Source organism: Bos javanicus, chromosome 29, assembly GCF_032452875.1.
Source record: "Bos javanicus breed banteng chromosome 29, ARS-OSU_banteng_1.0, whole genome shotgun sequence".
In the NCBI taxonomy this organism is placed as follows: domain Eukaryota; kingdom Metazoa; phylum Chordata; class Mammalia; order Artiodactyla; family Bovidae; genus Bos; species Bos javanicus.
In genome coordinates this window covers 37,680,486-37,699,831 of record NC_083896.1, presented here as the reverse complement: position 1 = coordinate 37,699,831, position 19,346 = coordinate 37,680,486, and the positions used below count along the sequence as shown (strand labels likewise).

Genomic DNA, 19,346 nt, shown 5'->3' with positions numbered 1-19,346 from the left:
GTGGTGGGCTCTGTAGATGGGGTGGGGGACTGCCACTTGGCTCCATTTGAGCCTGTGGGCCCAGAGTTGCCAGACTCTCCCTAACTTCAAGAACAGCCAAAAATCCTGATTTTCTTTTCTTTTTTAAAAATCAGTCTGTTAATTTATGTATTAATCTGTGTGGGGTCTCAGCTGGGGCTCACAGGCTCTTTGCTGCAAAGCAAGGGCTTAGCTGCCCTGCAGCGTGTGGGATTTTAATTCCAGTGCAGGAATCAAACCTGCGTCCCCTGCATTGGAAGGTGAATTCTTAACCGTTGAACCACCAGGGAAGTCCCCAGAAATCCTGATTTTCATGTGACCATTTCTGAATTTTTTAAGGATGCAACTCAATTTAAACTTTTTTTTTTCATTAAAAAAATAAATAAATAAAAACAAGAACAAAAACTTTGCACCATGGGGCCAAATGCCATTTGGGTCAAACCACATATGCTTATGGGACATGGACATGGGCTCTGAGTCTCCTCAGACTAAAAATCTGCTCTCCAGACCTTTATACAGGTAATTGATGTTGACTCACGCCGGGAAAGTAGTCACAGTTGTCTTCAGAACACTATTTCCAGTGTCTGCAGGACACAAATCACCCCTACCCAGCAAATTAGGTCCCTCATCACCCCATCCTAGTTCCTGCCCCCTGTACGCTTCAGGGACAGAGACTGGATAGCAAGGGAAAACCGGCATTTTGTGTGTGTGTGTTTTTGCTGCTTTCTTCTCTTGGTTCTTCTCTGCTAGCCACATTGTCGGTTTCTATTTGTTTTTATTTTGGCTGCTCTGGGTATCACTTGTGGCTTGCAGGCTCTTCATTGTGGCTTGCAGGCTTTCTCTAGTTGCAGCACACGGGCTTCTCGTTGAGGTGCGCAGGCTCAGTAGCTACAGTGTGGGCGCTTAGTTGCCCCCATGGGAAGTGGAATCTTAGTTCCCTGATCAGGGATCGAACCCACATGCCCTGCGTTGGACGGTGGATTCTTAACCACTGGAACACCAAGGAAGTCCCACCACACTGTTTTTAGGAAATTTCCTTTCATCCACCTCCTCCTGAAGGTCACAGGTGGCAGGTCAACACTCTCATCTGCAAGGCTCAGCCCTCCAAGATGGCATTTGTCACACCTGCCACCCTAGTGACCTTGTCAAGAGAGGACAGAGTCTGAATGTGACATGCATGTTGTCACCACATCCTGGTGATCCTGAGTGTCCTCCAGGTAGAGGCAGAAGAGCCCAACTATCTGGGAGGGACTAGGAGACTCCAGTCTCTGCCCAACCCATCCACAGCACTTGCCCCTGACTAAAGTGGCTGAATCCTGGGTGGAGAGCTCTGATTTCTCTCCATCACCCTCCATTACTCTTATCCCTGCATGGGCTTTTCTCATCCATCACAAGCTTGGCTTCTTGCCTGATAGAAAATTTGAACAACCAGTTTTTTGTGGCATCTACAGCTTTTGCAAGACTCCATTTATTTTAGCTTTGAGCCTTCCTGAGACTATAGTAGGCTCCCCTGATGCCTCAAATGGTAAAGAATCTGCTTGCAGTGCAGGAGACCTGGGTTCGGCCCATGGATTGGGAAGATCCCCTGAAGGAGAGCATGGCTACCCACTTCAGTATTCTTGCCTGGAGAATCCCATGGACACAGGAGTCTGACGAGCCACAGTCCATGGGATCATAAAGAGTCAGATATGACTGAGTGACCAAGCAGGCTCGCAAGCATGCAAGACTATATAACCCAGTACCAAGTACTGGGCAGTCATTAGGTTAAAACAGTGAAAAGTTAGACAAGTGTCTTCTACAAATAGTGCTGGAACAGCTGGATATATGATCCAGCAATCAAGCTCCTTGAATTTTAACCCAAAGAAGCTGAAAATGTACATCCACACAAAAACCTGCACGTGGATATTAATAGCAGCTTTATTCATAGTTGCCAAAACTTGGAAACAACCAACATGTCCTTCAGTACACGAATGAATAAGTTCACTATGGTCCATTGTACCTTCCCTGGTGGCTCAGATGGTTAAGCGTCTGCCTACAATGCGGGAGACCTGGGTTCGATCCCTGGGTCAGGAAGATACTCTGGAGAAGGAAATGGCAACCCACTCCAGTACCCTTGCCTGGAAAATCCCATGGAAGTGTGGTAGACTACAGTCCATGGGGTTGCAAAGAGTTGGACACAACTGAGCGACTCCACTTTCACTTTCATGGTCCATTAGACAATGGAATATTATTTAGCACTAAAAAGAAATGAGTTATTAATATCAAGCCTTGAAAAAGTATGGAGGCACCTTGAATGCCATATTACTGAGTGATAGAAGCCAATCTGTAAAAATTACATATTGTATGATTCCAACTATATGACATACCAGAAAAGGCAAACCTATGCAGACAATAAAAAGGACCAGAGGTTGCCAGGGCTTGAGGAGTGGGGTGGGGATGAATCGGCAGAACACAGAGGAATTGTAGGACAGTGAAAATACTGTGTGATGCTATAATGATGGATGCATGTCATTATATATTTGTTCAGACCCACAGAACATACAGCACCAAGAATAAGCCCTACAGTAAACTATAGACTCCAGGTGACTAAAATACTTCAATGTAGGTTCATCCTTGGTTTAATAAAAAAAAAAAGTATTATTCTGGTGAGTGATCTTGATAATGGGGGAGGCTATGCATGTGTGAGTGTGAGAGTAGTGGTGTGTAAGAAATTTCTGTACCATCCTCTTGATACTCTTATAAACCTAAAACTACTCTTAAAAGACAAAATCTTTTTAAAGAGGTTCAACAAGTTCCTTGACCCAGTGGAACAGGTTCCTTCTACTCCACTGGAGGAGACAACCAGTCATTGAACGAGTATTCTGTGCCCTGAAGACATTAAAATGGGACAATGAGACAGAGAAAGGATGGTGAGAATCCAGTAGACAACTTCTTAGACAGGTAACCAGGGAAGGTCTTCCTGAAGAGGAGATACTCCAGCTGAAACCTAAATAAAGAGAAGAGACCAGTCATGCAAGGAGCTGGAGGAGAAGCAGTGTGGCAGAGGTAAGAGCAGAGACCAAGGTTCTGAGGCAGGAAGGGGCTCAGCGCCTGAGAACAGAAAGAAGGTCAGTATGGCTGCACGTGAGTGGACGTGGGGCTGTGCGATGTTGGAGCAGGGCAGCGGCCAGATGCCGTGGGACTTTTAGGTCAGGGTGAGGGCTGGCCTTTAATCCAAGGGTTCTTAGGACTCTGAGGAGGGGAGGGCTGAGGCCTGATTTTGATTTAGTCTGAGGCCAGGCTCTCTCAATCTCAACTCACTTGTGGGCCCTCTACAGCGCAACAAGCTTCTTGAAGGTGCCCCCACTTCCTTTTCCACAATAGCTTTTGCACAATCTGAATTGCATTTGAGAGCTTCCTGTGTCTCTCAAGAGACCGGTCAGTGGTTTACCCCTAGTTCAGCTACCATAATCAGTCATTCCCAGACCTTCCTTCTTCGCCCTTCCATGGGGGCCTCAGTCTCCGCATCCACTAAGTGGGAGAGTAGGACCAACCGATACAGGCTGCCTTTCTGGTTCTGTATCTCTAGTTTTGGAAGTGACTGGAAGAGGATGCAGCGAAAGTGGGATCCGAGGGAGAAATGAAAGTGAAAGATGGGAAAACATTCCTCCAGCTTCCAGAAAAGTGGGCAGAACTGGGAAAGAGGGTGATGGGCGGGGAAGGGAGGTTTTAGAAAGCTGGGCAGGCAGGGTCCGTGTGACCCAGGCTTTCGCTTCTCCTAAACAGCCCCGGGGCACCATGTGACGCAGCCCGGGCCACAGAAGCAGCGAAAGGGGAAGCTAGGGGCTCCCCTAATTTCTCAAGAAGCGGAGAGCCGGACCGAGGCTGAGCTCGGAGGGAGAGGGGCCCGGAGGGCCGGGAGGAGGGGACAGGCTTACAGTCTTGGGACGGGAGGCGGGGGAGGAGACAGCGGGCGGTGGAGGCAGAGGCAGGCCCCGTGAGGACCCCTCTCCCCGGAGTGCAGGCCAGGTGTCGTCAGGGAAAGGAACAACGGTTAAGAAAAGGCAGCCAACCGGGGAAACAGACAGGAAAGCAGGGGGAGGGGCAGAGCAGAGGCGAGAAAAAGGGTCGGCAGTGAGGATGACTGGAGGCAGGAGGAAGAGTTAGGGGCGGCAGGAGGGGAGAGGTGAGAGTTAGGGAGCAAAGAGGTAGAATCCGGGTAGCCCCCCAGGCCCCGTGGGGGCGAGAAAGACCGGGAGAGGAGACGCGGGAGCAAAGAAGAGGAAAGGGAGAGGAAGGGGGACCCCAAGGGGGTGAGAAAGGAGGGAAGGGAGGAGAGGAGTGAGGCCGCAGGGGAGGGGCGAGGGACTCGGACGGGGGAGGGGCGGGAGTTCGGCGGGGGAGGGGGTGGGTCCGAGTCGCTCCGCAGGGGGCCCAGGATGCCCGGGCCGAGCGCCCCCCGGGCGCCCTGGGAGTCGGAGGAACGCCAGCCGCTCCTGGCGCGCAGGCCGCGGAGGCCCCGTCGGTGGTGGCGGGCCGCGGCGGCCGCGGTGCTGCTGGTGGAGATGCTGGAGCGCGCCGCCTTCTTCGGCGTCGCGGGCAACCTCGTGCTTTACCTGAACAGCGCCGAACTCAACTGGGCGGGCGACCAGGCGTCCCGCGCCGCGCTTGTCTTCCTGGGCGCCTCCTACCTGCTGGCGCCCGTGGGCGGCTGGCTGGCCGACGTGTACTTGGGCCGCTACCGCGCCATCGTGCTCAGCCTGCTGCTCTACCTGGCCGCCTCTGGCCTGCTGGCCTCCACCGCCTTCCCCGACGGCCGCAGCTCCTTCTGCGGAGAGATGCCCTCCGCGCACCTGGAGCCCGCCTGCCCCTCGCCCGGATGCCAGTACACCTGGCGCGCCACCTACTGCGCGCCCACCCTCTACGCGGCGCTGCTGCTGCTCGCCCTGGCCGCCAGCTCCGTCAGGAGCAACCTCACCTCTTTTGGGGCCGACCAGGTGAGTGGCAGAGGGCCGGGGAGTATGGCGGGAAGAGGGAGGGATCTGGGAGTCAGGAGGCTACGACTGCCGGCGTGACCTTGGACAAACCACTTCCCCTCCATGGGTCCAGTTTCCTTATTTGAAAGAAGCTGGGGTGGGGGGTGGGGAGTCGGAGTTTGCTTATTCCAACAACTAAAACGACAACAATAGCGACAATCTTAGTTGGCCTTTGACGATGTGTCACTTTCCGTGTTTTAATTCATTTCATCCTCTGAACTACTTACAGGGTAGGTAGGTGGATTATGCCCATTTTACAGATGAGGACACTGAGGTTACAGGACATTAATCAACCTTTCCAAGGTCTCATAGAGAGCAGCTCAAAAGGAGGATACGGCTACCCGGACTTCAGGCCCCATCAGGAGCCCCAGCTTTGTGTGTTATAGCCATCTGGGGGCTGCAAGAGGAGCAAGCCTTTTCCTGCCAGCTGTGGCAGAGGTGGAGTCAGACCTATTTGTTCACATCTTAGCTCTGCCGCTCATGAACCCTCAGCACTTGGGCCAATATCCTAACTACTGAGCCTGTTTCTGTACCCTTTTGGACAGAAGATGGCACATAGGAGAAATTCAATAGATATTTGCTAACTGAATGAGTAATCACCTGATTTATTGTTGTTCAATTGTCAAATCGTGTCTGATTCTTTGCAACCCCATGAACTGCAGCACACCAGGCTTCCCTGTCCCTCACTATCTCCCGGAGTTTGCCCATATTCATCTCCATTGAATCAGTGAAGCCATCCAACCATCTCATCTTCTGTTCCCCTCTTCTCCTCCTGCCCTCAATCTTTCCCAGTATTAGTATCTTTTACAATGAGTCAGTTCTTTGCATCAAGTTGCCAAAGTATTAGAGCTTCAGCTTCATCATGAGTCCTTCCAATGAATATTCAGGATTGATTTCCTTTAGGATTGACTGGTTTGATCTCCTTGCAGTCCAAGGGACTCTCAAGAATCTTCTCCAGTGCCACAGTTCAAAAGCATCAATTCTTGGGGCCTCTGCCTCCTTTATGGTCCAACTCTCACATCTGTACATGACTGCTAGAAAAATACCTAATAGCACAGCTGTATTTTGATAGCTCTACTCAGTGGGATGTTAGACAGTAATTTTTTAAAATATGTAACATGATTTGAAAAAAATCACTTACAATGTTAATGAGCAAAAGCAATGCAGAACTGCATACAGAATATGATCACAGCCATGTGAAAAGACCAGGTGTCTACAAAAGGAAGAAACTGGGAAAAATTGTAACAGTAGTGGGAACAGGATGCTGGACTAGTTAGTTATACTTTTTTTACCTAACTGTCTGTTTTAAAATGCTCTTTAATTACATGTGTTACATTCAGAAAGGGGACATTTTAGAAAGCATCATTGCATCCAGCTGTCATCCACAGTCCAGCATCCAACATAGTCTCCAGTGTCCTTGCCAAGGAGTGACTCACCCAGCCTGTTTGGATTCCTTTGGTGATGGGGGATTCAGTGCCCCCAGGACAGCCCTCTCCATTTCTCAGCCCCCACTGACCTTCCTTCAGACCAGGAGACTCCCAAAATTTGCCACTGGGAATCTCTCATCTTCCCTTAACTCTCCTCTTCACTGACATCCCACCCCATCCCCAGGTGCCCTTAATGTGTGCCTTGACCCCATTGACCTCCAGAGGGCCTCAGCCATCTACTGCCTCCTGTCTCTCCCACCTCTTGGTGGCAGAACTGACCTCTCAGAGGCTCGGCCACTGGGCAGCATGGACTTTGGGTGGGGCCGGGCCAGGCTGAAAGACTGCCTAGGGGTCTGGCCTGACCCCTAGGGCAGTTCAGAAACACTAAAATGATTTGAGGCAGGGATGGACATGATTAGATTTGAGTTCTTTAAAATGGCTCTGGCCACAGGTAGACAGTTGATGGGGGTCACAAGAGTGGGCACACCAGAGCAGTGAGGAGGCTGTTGCAGAATTCAGGGGGGGGCAGTCAGATGGGCTTGAGGGTGGGAAGGGTTGGCATCATCTGGCAGAACAGCCATACATAGGAGCCAAGTGTTTTAACACACTTGCAGGTTTCAGAACGGGCCATCCATCATTCTCAACAAAGTGGCTGCTCATTTTGGGAGAACTCATTTATATCCTGAATGGGCTGTCTGCTCTTCCCCTTAGAGTTGCAATTGTCATATTCATTTACATCCAGTTAATAAATGGAGTGACTGCTCGTTATGGGACTTATTCGATTTTCTGCTTAAAAGTCTACAGCAAGGATTTTCAGTGAGTGGACAGGCCTTTCCCTCTTTATTGCCAAGAGGATCCCTCAAAATCTCCAAAGGGATGCAGTTTTAAATGCATCTGTGTGAACTGTAATCTTACATTTGAAAAAGGAACAAAATACCTAGTTATCTTTTTCCTAGTGCAATCACAGAAGTTAAAGCTTGATAAAATCTGCTTAGCTAATGGATATATGTATCTCTGGGTAGAAGAAGAATGATAGGTTCTGAGATTTGGGGAGTTGTTGAAGGGGTGATGGGGTACAGAATTGCTTATTTAGAGAGGTGACTTCCAGAGCTCACTGCTTTTTCAGATTTCAGATGTCTGGGCCCTGCCCCAGACCTGCTGAGTCAGAATCTGTGGACCAGGATCTAGGAGCAGGACAGCTGCCAGGACAGTTGATCCGAGCCAGCAGACCGGAAGTGGGCCTGGGGCCTGGCTGTCGCAGATTGATCCAAACCCTGGGTAAAGATTTTTCAGCCCTTCTGCCCTTGCTGGGGGGCCTGAATTTTTTTTTTTTTTTTTTTTAAATCAGGCCAAAGTCTGCTCTTGGGGCTGCATCTAGGATCACTTCTGCTTTCCCTGATTATGCCAACTTTGTTTGACTGGGAGGCAAGTGGGGGTGGGGGCACAATAGAAAACTCTATTTGCATCTCCAAACTGCAGAGGAAGTTCTCCATTGGACTTTGGTTCTTCCAGTAATACACATGAATCATATTTAATAATGTGGAGCAGACCCGAGATCTTGACTGGCTTTTTTCTGACTATGAAGGTTATGCACACTATGGTCTGCTCAAACACAAAAGGATAAATCAGCTAGAAATGAACAAAGTGGCATCAGAGACATCTGTTGTGTGCACCACTTAGTGACAATAAAAAAGCAATGTGTGTCAAGGGCATGAAGAAACAGCTGCGCCAAAATGTCCTTATCATTAACGAGTGACTCCCAAGGGAAGGGTTTATTCATTCATTCGACAAATATTATTGAGCATCTACTTAGTGATCAGGGATTAGGAAAGTGCCAGAATGCCCACCCACTGATGGAAGAAGTGTCTCTGTAGGAGGGTCATGCAGTCACAGAGAGTATGTCATGGCAGGGTGCCACCACACCTCCTTGGCCCTCACTCTTACCCCTGCTTTACAGGTGATGGATCTTGGCCGCCATGCCAGCCGCCGCTTCTTCAACTGGTTTTACTGGAGCATCAATGTGGGTGCCATGCTGTCATTGCTGGTGGTGGCCTTTATCCAACAGAACATCAGCTTCCTGCTGGGCTACAGCATCGTCGTGGGTTGTGTGGGCCTGGCCTTCTTCATCTTCCTCTTTGCCACCCCCAGCTTCATCATCAAACCACCCACAGGCAGCCAAGTGTCCTCCATGCTCAAACTTGCTCTCCAAAACTGCTGTCCCCGACTGTGGCACCGACACTCTGCCAGGTGAGGAGGGGGCTCTGGGGGGAGGGGCCGGGTGGTCCAGTTTAAAGATACTCTGGATCAGCTCCAGTGGTAGCCCTTCATGATGATGGGCACCTCTATGCCTGAGGAGGGTGATGGAGATGAGGGGTGGTAAAGTTGACAGGGGACTAACTGTAGAAGGTATGAGGATGTTAACAGTCTTGACAGTGATGGAAGTGATGGATATAGGGATGATGGGTTATCAGTGACAATAACTTCTGGCAATAAATGCTGACCATGGCAGCAGAGGTGGTGGCTGTGGAGATGATTGTACAGTGAAGGCACTTGGGACAGAATTCTATACCACATTGATATTAAGTGTAAGAAAGACTAAGAAGTCAGCCAAACCAGTTTCTTTTCCCAAGGGAAGAAAACCATCCCCAAGAAAAAGAAATGCAACAAGGCAAAATGGTTATCTGAGGAGGTCTTGCAAATAGCTGAGAAAAGAAGAGAAGCAGAAGGCAAAGGAGAAAAGGAAAGATATACCCATCTGAATGCAGAGCTCCAAAGAAAAGCAAGGAGAGTTAAGAAAGCCTTCCTAAGTGAACAAAGCAAAGAAATAGAGGAAAACAATAGAATGGGAAAAACTAGAGATCTCTTCAAGAAAATTAGAGATACCAAGGGAACATTTCATGCAAAGATGGTCACTATAAAGGACAGAAATAGTATGGACCTAACAGAAGCAGAAGATATTAAGAAGAGGTAGCAAGAATACACTGAAGAACTATACAAAAAAGATCTTAATGACTCAAATAACTATGATGGTGTGATCACTCACCCAGAGCCAGACATCTTGGAGTGCAAAGTCAAGTGGGCCTTAGGAAGCATCAGTATGAACAAAGCTAGTGGAGGTGATGGAATTCCAGTTGAGCTATTTCAAATCCTAAAATATGATGCAGTTAAAGTGCTGCACTCAATATGCCAGCAAATTTGGAAAACTCAGCAGTGGCCACAGGACTGGAAAAGGTCAGTTTTCATTCCAGTCCCAAAGAAGGGCAATGCCAAAGAATGTTCAAACTATTGCACAATTGCATTCATTTCACATGCTAGCAAAGTAATGTTCAAAATTCTCCAAGCCAGGCTTCAACAGTACATGAACTGTGAACTTTCAGATGTTCAAGCTGGATTTAGAAGAGGCAGAAGAACCAGAGATCAAATTGCCAACATCTGTTGAATCATAGAAAAAACAAGAGAACTCCAGAAAAACATCTACTTCTGCTTCATTGACTACACTAAAGCCTTTGTGTGGATCACAACAAACTGGAAAATTCTTAGAGATGGGAATACCAGACCACCCTACCTGCCTCCTGTGAAACCTGTATGCAGGCCAAGAAGCAACCAGACATGGAACAATAGACTGGTTCAAAATTGGGAAAGGAGAATATCGAGGCTGTATATTGTCACCCTCCTTATTTAACTTATATGTAGAGTACATCATGAGAAATACCAGATTGGATGAAGCACAAGCTGGAATCAAGACTGCTGGGAGAAATATCAATAGCTTCAGATATGCAGATGACACCACGCTTATGGCAGAAAGCAAAGAGGAACTAAAGAGCCTCTTGATGAAGGTGAAAGAGGAGAGTGAAAAAGCTGGCTTAAAACTCAGCATTTAAAAAACTAAGATCATGGCATCCAGTCCCATCACTTCAGGTCAAATAGATGGGAAAATAATGGAAACAGTGACAGACTTTATTTTCTTGGGCTCCAAAATTACTACAGATGGTGAGTGCAGTCATGAAATTAAAAGATGCTTGCTCCTTGGAAGAAAAGCTATGACAAACCCAGACAGCATAGTAAAAAGCAGAGACAGTACTTTGCCAACAAAGATCCATATAGTCAAAGCTATGGTTTATCCAGTAGTCACGTACAGATGTGAGAGTTGGACCACAAAGAAGGATGAGCACTGAAGAATTGATGCTTTTGAACTGTGGTGGTGGAGAAGACTCTTGAGAGTCCCTTGGACTGCAAGAAGATCAAACCAGTCAATCCTAAAGGAAATCAACCCTGAACGTTCATTGGAAGGACTGATGCTGAAGGCAGGAGGAGAAGGGGATGACAGAGGACAAAATGGTTGGATGGCATCACCAGCTACACAATGGACATGAGTCAGCAAACTCCGGGAGATGGTGAAGGACAGGGAAACCTGGGATGCTGCAGTCCATGGGGTTGCGAAGAGTCAGACACGACTGAGTAAGCAACAAGAAGGGAGGAAAGTTCTGAATAACCTCGCATATGCACAATGGCTGCCTTTTGCCCCTCTCTTCCCTGAGTTTATTGACTACTTATGCTAAGCAAACCTGTCTCTAGACCGTGGACCCAGTTATAGCTCCTATCCATGGAATCTAGACAGAAAAGGTATACAGCATGCTTTCTCCCGACCTGGTACATTGCTGTAAGGTTTTGTTTGAATGATCCATTGCTGCCTAACGAACCACCCCAGAACTTAGTGTCTTAAGCAACCACCTTTTTTGCCTCTCAAAATCCTGTGGTTCACTGGGCTCACCTGGGTAGTTCTGCTTCTTGTGTTGTCATGGGGGCTGCAGTCACATGGGGACTTGTAAGGGTTAGAACATCCAAGACAGCTCACATTCCTGGTTGGCAGTTGACGTTGATGTTGACAGTCAGCAAGCGCACCTTGGTTCCCCTTTGTGTGGCCTCACCCCCGGGCAGCAAGGTGTTTGGGCTAGGAAAGAAAGGAAGCATGCCAAGAGAAAATGTCCCAAAGGGCAGGAAGCGGAAGCTCCGTGTCCCTTGAAGGCCTTTTGGAGTTTCAGCGTCCCAGAGCGTCACTTCTTCCTCAGTCTGTTGGTTAGCACAGTCACAGGCTTGCTCAGATTCAAGGGCAGGGCAGATAAACTCCGTCTCTCAGCCAAGAAGCGGCATCACAAACTGGGAGGGGAGAAGCTTACGATGGCCATCACACCGCACTGGTATGGGCCCTTTGGGCATCTCAAAGGATGAGCCAAGGCTCTTAGGTAAAAAGGGATTAGAAACTTCTCAAGACAAAGGGCAAAGGGTAAAAGTTGATCTTTCCTGCTTCCTAATAATGTCCCCTCCACCCCTACCTCTCCATTCCTTGGTCTGTAGAGAGAGGGCTCTCATGTTGCCTGTTAAGGAGGATGGGCTTGGAGACCACACCTGGGGAACTGGATTGTCTCAAATTGTAATGCCTCTTTCCCTGAGTCAGGCATGAACGGGGGCTTCCCTGATTCCCAGGCAAATCAACGCTATGAGTGGAAAAATCCCCCAAGACTCTGCCTGCCACAGCCTCTGGTCTTACTTCCCCCAGGACCCAAGAGGCTGACACTCTAGGATGGAATGAGCCTTGATCACCACCTCTGCTTCAGGGTTGATAGTGATCATATTGACAGTGGCAATGCCAACACCAAAAAAAAAAAAATTAATGGTGATAGGAATGCGAATTCCGTGGAGAAGATTGCTTTGGTGACTGTGGTCACCGTACTAATGATGGTGCTGCTGCTGCTGCTAAGTCGCTTCAGTCATATCCAACTCTGGGTGACCCCAGAGACGGCAGCCCACCAGGCTCCCCCGTCCCTGGGATGCTGATAGGGGTGCAAATGTTGATAATGTCGGTGAAAGTGATGCTGATGGTGGAGTGGAGGAGAGGAGGGCAGTGATTTCCGAGATGATGGTTGTGATAACTGGTGATAGGGGAATGGGATTAAAGTAGGGGATGATGGTGGAGGTGGGAAGGTAGCCATGGTGGTGGTGACAGTAGCTGCCATTTAATCTGCTGCCTCTTTGGCCCCTTAGAGACCCTTCCAGTGCCCAGCTGCTGCCTGACCAGAGGTTTCCCCAGCCTGGCCCTTCCCCGCAAGAGGACATCGCCAACTTCCAGGTGCTGGTGAAGATCTTGCCCGTCATGGTGACTTTGGTGCCATATTGGATGGTATACTTCCAGGTCAGCACCTCTGCCCTTTCACTCTAGAGGAAATGGCTCCCTAAGCCCCTTAGTAGTCTCATCTCTCACCATAGATGCTCTGGACACATGGAATGAAGGTGGTGTGGTTCAGTCGCTAAGTCATGTCCAACTCTTACAACTCTATGGGCTGTGTAACCTACCAGGCTTCTCTGTCCGTGGAATTTTCCAGACAAGAATACTGGAGTGGGTTGCCATTTCCTTCTTCAGGGGATCTTCCCAACCCAGGGATCGAACCCCCGTCTCCTGCATTGCAGGAGGATTCTTTACCATCTGAGCTACCAGCCCCTCCCCCCATCTCCCCTGTGGAATGGGGAAAGGGCTTACAAAGTGAACTGCAGGGAGAGGGCCTCACAAAGTGAACTGCTGCCTGTAGCAGCCAGGTGGGCCCTGATGCAAAGCTGTCCCAATAATTACATTCCCTGAGTGCACAAAGAGCTCTGGAGACGGGTCTGAGTCCCAGTGACTGAATAAATCACCCCATCCCTCCCAGCCTCAGTTTCTTATGTTAGACTAGAGGTCAGACAGCTCTGAAGCATTCTGATTCTCCGACTTGGCAATGAAAGCCCAGAGAAGGTGGGTCAGTTACCTGAGACCCTACAACAAGTCTGAGACAAGCTCAGCACCTCAAGTGCTTTGCAACAGAAGTTCCCAGCCCTGGCTCTGCCTCAGAATCCACTGCAGAGTTTTTTAAAAATATACATATTCCCAGGTCTCACCCCCAGATTTGTGAAAGAGAATTGCTAGGGGAGTCTCTAGTGTAATAAACTTCTCAGATGATGCTAATTCTCAGCGAGGTTTGAGAACCACTGCTTTCTGCCGCCCCGCAAAGTGTGTGGGTATGTGGAGGGTGGGCAACGAACTCCAGTCTCTAAGCCCCAGGCCCCACATCTGCTTTCTAGGAGTCTTGTTTCGAGATGCAAAAGATGGGGGTCGTTCGGGGTCAGCCTGCTACTTGGGGACAGCACAGAGGCCGAAACTGTCTGTGATGGGACGTGTGTGTCCATGGTGATCCCCAGTCACACCAGTTGTTAGAACACTGACATCCTTCCATAACCAGTCAGCAAATAGCTGCTGCCTTGATCAACCCAAGGGCCCTCTGCTGCCCCCGGCCCTTCTGTGGGATTCTATCAGATCCCCCTCCCTCACAGAGCAACTAACAGGGTAACACCTGGGATGGCAGGGCCCCCTGGAGTCTGCTCCTGCCGCTGTGTCCAGGGACACTCTGGTGGATCAGTGGCTATGCATCCCCAGTTGTGTCAACATGTGTGACTCAGCTTGGCTTCAGTGTCAGATAAGAGCTCCCCATGTGGCCAGCCATGTCATTATCTTACCCATGTCAACAAACATTTATCCACGAGTACTCTATGCTGGCCCTGGAGACATGAACATGAGCCAGACCAGCTGGGACCCCGGCTCTGGAGCAAAGCTAGGCACGTAGCCCTCAGGCCTGGGAACAGAGTGACGGAAGCTCCCCAGGAGCGAGGAGGGTAGTATAGTCTCTTCTCCCTGAGACTAGGAAAGGGGACAGCTGCCTGGCCACCCTGTACTGCTGCAGAGGAGTGCCTGACTTGGAGCTAGGAGCGTCCTGGGGTGGAGGTGAGGTGGCCAGCTCTGTTCCAGCCTCACCTCTAGCTCTCTTGACAGATGCAGTCCACTTACGTCCTGCAAGGTCTTCACCTCCAAATCCCGAACATCTTCCCCAACTGCCCTACCAACAGATCCGAGGCTCTGAGAGCCCAGGGCAGTGTCTACAAGGTGAGAGACACATGTGCATTCAGCCCCGATCTCGGGCCAGGCTGGGGGATTCCTCTGAGAAAAGGAAGACTGAAGCGGCCTCCACACTCCCGTCCCCCAGTGGCAGAGCATCCTTGGAATACAGAAAATGCACCTGGAGGTCCAGGCATCCTGCCCCTAAGCTCAGCTGTAGCTTGTACAAGACTTCAGGCCGGCTTCACTCCACTGCTGCTCTGAAGTGGCCCTCACTGCCCAGTTTGCACCAGACCCTCAGATCAGACACACTCGGGGCATCCTCATCTCTTCCTCACTTGCTCCCTCTCTGGAACCCCCAGATACTCAGATCTCTGCCTTGCACCAGAACTTTCCAAACCAGTTCCTTGCCATCTCAGAGACTCTTAAAATCAAAGACTCTTCATAATAATGAGAGCTATATGGCAGATAAATGACATACTAGGTGCGTAAAAAGTTTGTTCAAGTTTTTCTGTTAACACCTTATGGAAGAACTCCAATGGACTTTTTGGCTAACTGAATATTTGCTACTAAACCTCATGCCTTGCCCATGGCAGACATCACTAATCAATCTCGACATTCTTTCATGCTGAGCCCATGAATGTTCCAGGCAGCCACAGCCAACTGACAGAAGTTAAAGGAAGCTGTTTGCCATCCCTGATCTAATCCATTCCCTAGTTGCACAGCCGAAGAGTGTGCATTCAGGGGAGGGGAACAAACTGACTCCGGGTCACGCAGGGACAGTCTGGATGGAGTCCAGGTCTGCCGACCCCAGTCCGAGCTCCTTCTGCTCTGCTCACCTGCCCCTCTTGGTTTCTTCTTGCAGATCCCAGAAGCCTGGCTGCTCCTGGCCAATGTTGTGGTGTTGCTGATCCTGGTGCCTGTAAAGGACCACCTGCTTGACCCTTTACTGCTGCGCTGCAAGCTGCTTCCCTCGGCTCTGCAGAAGATGGCCCTGGGGATGTTCTTTGGTTTCACTTCGGTCATTGTGGCAGGTGCAGTGTAGGGCCTGGGGGAGTGGGATGGCCTTTGTCTGGGGCTGGAGGGAGGCTGGTTCCCCCAGGGGCTGATGCTGGAGCTGTGGGTCTGGGCCAAGTACACCCTCCACCTGTGGGTGCCAGTCTTGGTTTCTGGAAGATGTGAACTGAAAGAGACCCTCCTCCTTGAGTCCAAACCTCCTCTCATTTTTGACAGATGAGGAAGCTCAGGTCAAGAGAGGAAAAAAGATTTTCCCCAGTGGGATGTAAGCCCCCTGAAGGCAGGGAATTTTTTTTTTCTTTTTTTATTCACTGCTATGAATAATGAGGGGTTCTCTGGTGGCTCAGATGGTAAAGAATCTGCCTGCAATGTGGGAGACCCACGTTTGATCCCTGGGTCAGGAAGATCCCCTGGAGAAGGGCATGGCAACCCACTCCAGTATTCTTTCCCAGAGAATCCCATGGACAGAGGAGCCTGGCAGATTACAGTCCATGGGGTCGCAAAGACTCGGACATACTTTGTTGAGCGACTGAACAACAACATGAATAATGAACATAGGTACTCAATAAGTGTGTAGAATGTGTTTTCCAAAGACACACAGCTGTTCAGTGGTTGGGGGACTTTTTTCAAAAAGTATTTACTATTTATTCTCTTCTTTCTTCCATTTCAAAAGGATTTGAAGCTGCAAAGCTGCTTACAAGAAAGGGCTCTGATAAAAGAAGCTTTGCATGCTACTGTACTGACCTCAACCCTTTCACTTTGTGACATAATGATCCTGAAGTTTCTTAGTGTCTCTGAACTTCATCTTTAAAAAGGAGAGAGTAATTCATTCAGACACTATGCAGGGCCTGGGCTCTGCCCTCATGGAATGTGGTCTAACAGGAGTGTTGTGAGGATTAAACAAGATGAAGTCAGTAAATCACTCAGCACCATGCCTGGATCATAAGTAGGAGCCAGAGGAATTAAAGCTCAGTAAACAGTATTGTGTTTGTTTACTGGAGGATGAAAGGATGAAAACCAAACTAGATTGTTTTTCAACTAGGTGCTTTGGTAAATTTTGTCCTATATCACCCTCACAAGAATCCTGGGATTTTTATTCCTGTGTGCGTGCTCAGTCGCTCAGTCATATCCAACTCTGCGACCCCATGGACTGTAGCCCACCAGGCTCCTCTGTCTATGGGATTCTCTAGACAAGAATACTGGAGTGGGTAGCCAATACCTTCTCCAGGGGATCTTCCCAACCCAGGGATCTAACCAGTTTCCTGCATTGCAGGTGGATTTATTGCCACTGAGCCTCCTGCATGAAAGTACTGGGTCTCAGAGAGGTTAAGTGATTGGCCCAAGGTCACACAGCTAACCAGTGGCAGGGCCATGACTGGAACCCAAGTCACTTAATTACATAAATGGTTTTCATTCCATGAGAGCACAGCTGTCTCCTAAGCAATGAAGGGAGAGAAAATAAACTTGAAAGCCAGGTTAGAAATGCTGCTGTAATACTTGATGCTGCAGCAGAGGAGTCAGGTGATATCATGGGAAATGGGCCAGCTTTGAAACCAGACACACTGAGGCACAAGCACAGCCTCAACTACTTATCAGCTTTGTGACTTGGGGCTGATTGCTTAAAGTTCTCTTTCTCATTTACAAGAATGCATACTAGGTGTCTCACCCATAACAGGCTCTCAATTAATAAGAGCTGTTACTGTTATTGAGTGCAAAATCTAGTTCTGAGCTTCCTAGCAGCTAAGGCAAAAAGGGAATAGTTGGAGGGCCAGTATTAATTTCCTTACCTGATGCCTGGTCAATCACTAGCTACTTAGGGAATACCCGCTACCTGCCAAGCTCTGTCATGGGCAAAGCTGCCTAAAGGCTTCTCAGGTGGTGCTAATGGTAAAGAACCTGCCTGCCAATGCAGGAGACAGGAGACATGGGTTCCATCCCTGGGTTGGGAAGATTCCCTGAGGAAGGGCATGGCAACCCACTCCAGTATTCTTGCCTGGAGAATCCCACAGACAGAGGAACCTGGTGGGCTGCAGTCCATGGGGTCGCAAAGAGTTGGACATGACTGAAGAGACTTAGCACAAGCTGCCTACAGTGGATCTGACTGTATTCCTTCTCTCTGCCACCAGGAGTCCTGGAGATGAAGCGTTTAGAATACATCAATCACAACCAGACTGTGTCCCAGCAGATTGGGCAGGACACATACTACGCAGCACCACTGTCCATCTGGTGGCAGACCCCTCAGTACCTGCTCATCGGGATCAGTGAGATTTTTGCCAGCATCGCAGGTACCCTGGACCCCCCCCCACCCCACCCCCACCCTGCTCTTGCACAGGTGATGGGCTCTGCCTGGTGGTGCCTTGAAGTAAGAGGTTGCACGGGCTCAGCTTGTCTTCGTGGAGGCAGGCAGGACCTTCTGAGCAGGGCTGCGGTCACCCAGTGGGGACTTGTCAGCACTAATCCCAGTGGGGATTAGAGGTGAATAAGACATTCCCATACCCAACTTCCCCGCAGTCCCCCTGGTGCCACGTTCCCCACCCTCTGTGTCTTTGCACTTGCTGTCCCTTCTACCTCCCTATTTCACAGATTGGATGTGAACTCCCATTTCCCCTTCAGTCTAAGACTTCTCCTCCCTGTCTAACTGCCGTGTTCTCCACGAGTCCGTCTCCAAGGCCCCTGGGCAGACGGGAGTCCTCTCTGCCCTCCCTTTGTTCATGTGGCCCAGGGCAGAGGGAACAGGGGCGGGGACAGACTTTGGGAAGAGACTTCTGAGGTTGAATCAAAATGATGTGGTGATGATGTGAAAGCTGGGCAGAGAGGGTGGGGGAGAGAGAGGGTGAAGGCTGGGCTGGCTCAGCGGTGCCATCACTGAAGTGGGAGACCCAGGAGGAAGGGGCAGAGGGGAGACAGCAGTGTGGGAGCAGCCAGGAGGACATGTCCAGACAGGGAAGATGAGCCGGGCAGAGGCAAGGGGCCATCCGGGGGAGGCCAGGAGGGAGGCTCGGTGAGGGTGGGGTGGGGGCTGTGGCCCAGGAGGCTGGGGCCTGAGCCTGTTCTCTGCTCCTCCCCCAGCCCCTTGGGTAACCCTTCCTCCCTCTCTGCAGGCCTGGAGTTTGCATACTCAGAGGCCCCACGCTCCATGCAGGGCGCCTTGATGGGCATCTTCTTCTGCCTGTCCGGGGTGGGCTCGCTACTGGGCTCCAGCCTGGTGGCACTACTGTCACTGCCAGGGGGCTGGCTGTACTGCCCGGAGGATACTGGTGAGTCTGGGGGGCTCCCCGGGAATGGGACACGGTTGGAAGGAGGCTTAGAAAGGGGGTGTCAACTGCGAAGTGCTTTGACCCCAGGCAGAAGGAAATGGCACGTTAGACTCAGGAGAACGAGGTTGGAGCCCAAACCTAGCCCACCGCCCACAGCATGGCCTCCCCTCCATGGGCCTCCATGACCCTAACTATCCAAAAGGAGTCTGAACTCAGCAGACCTCCAAGGCGGCTTCCTGCTTCTGGAACCCTGCCAGTCTAGTTAAGGGTCACCTTTCTTGGTCTGTTTTAAGCCCCTGAAAGAAGAGCCAGCTAACAGGACATTGTAGACGCCACAGGAAACACCCAGGGCAGCCCAGTGCTAGAGGATCATCTGCCCCAGTGTGTTCAGATCCCACCCATTGCCCACTGTGACTTCAGCTGCCAGCCCCAGGAGAGCCCCACCCTGACCCAAACGCCAACCCCTCCTTTCTCCAGGGAACATCAACAAATGCCGAATGGACCTCTACTTCTTCCTGCTGGCCGGCATTCAGGCTGCAGCAGCCCTGCTGTTCATCATCATCGCTGATCGCTATGAGAGGGCAGCCAAGGGCCCAGCCCCCCAAAGCTGTCCCAGGAGGGACAGTGGCTGAACAGGGCCCCCATGCCCCACCCTCGCCTCTCTTCCCCCAACACAGACAGCGGCAGTCCCCGG

The 19,346-nt window shown here is 50.3% G+C and overlaps 1 protein-coding gene across 1 annotated transcript; it reads left to right on the top strand.

Moving 5' to 3' along the window:
- The first annotated feature begins 4,375 nt into the window (after positions 1 to 4,375).
- On the top strand, positions 4,376 to 19,346 carry SLC15A3 (solute carrier family 15 member 3). Its single transcript, XM_061406514.1, has 8 exons — positions 4,376 to 4,994; positions 8,418 to 8,707; positions 12,503 to 12,650; positions 14,316 to 14,426; positions 15,244 to 15,412; positions 17,522 to 17,680; positions 18,497 to 18,652; positions 19,130 to 19,346. Exons 1-8 carry the CDS (start codon positions 4,437 to 4,439, stop codon positions 19,282 to 19,284), a joined length of 1,746 nt encoding a protein of 581 aa, XP_061262498.1. The 5' UTR covers positions 4,376 to 4,436; the 3' UTR covers positions 19,285 to 19,346.

Coding starts and splice junctions, on each gene's coding strand:
- SLC15A3 (XM_061406514.1), top strand. CDS start 4,437: ATGCCCGGGCCGAGCGCCCCCCGGGCGCCCTGGGAGTCGGAGGAACGC. Junction 17,681..18,496: donor GATTTTTGCCAGCATCGCAG/GTACCCTGGACC, acceptor CCCTCTCTGCAG/GCCTGGAGTTTGCATACTCA. Junction 18,653..19,129: donor GTACTGCCCGGAGGATACTG/GTGAGTCTGGGG, acceptor TCCTTTCTCCAG/GGAACATCAACAAATGCCGA.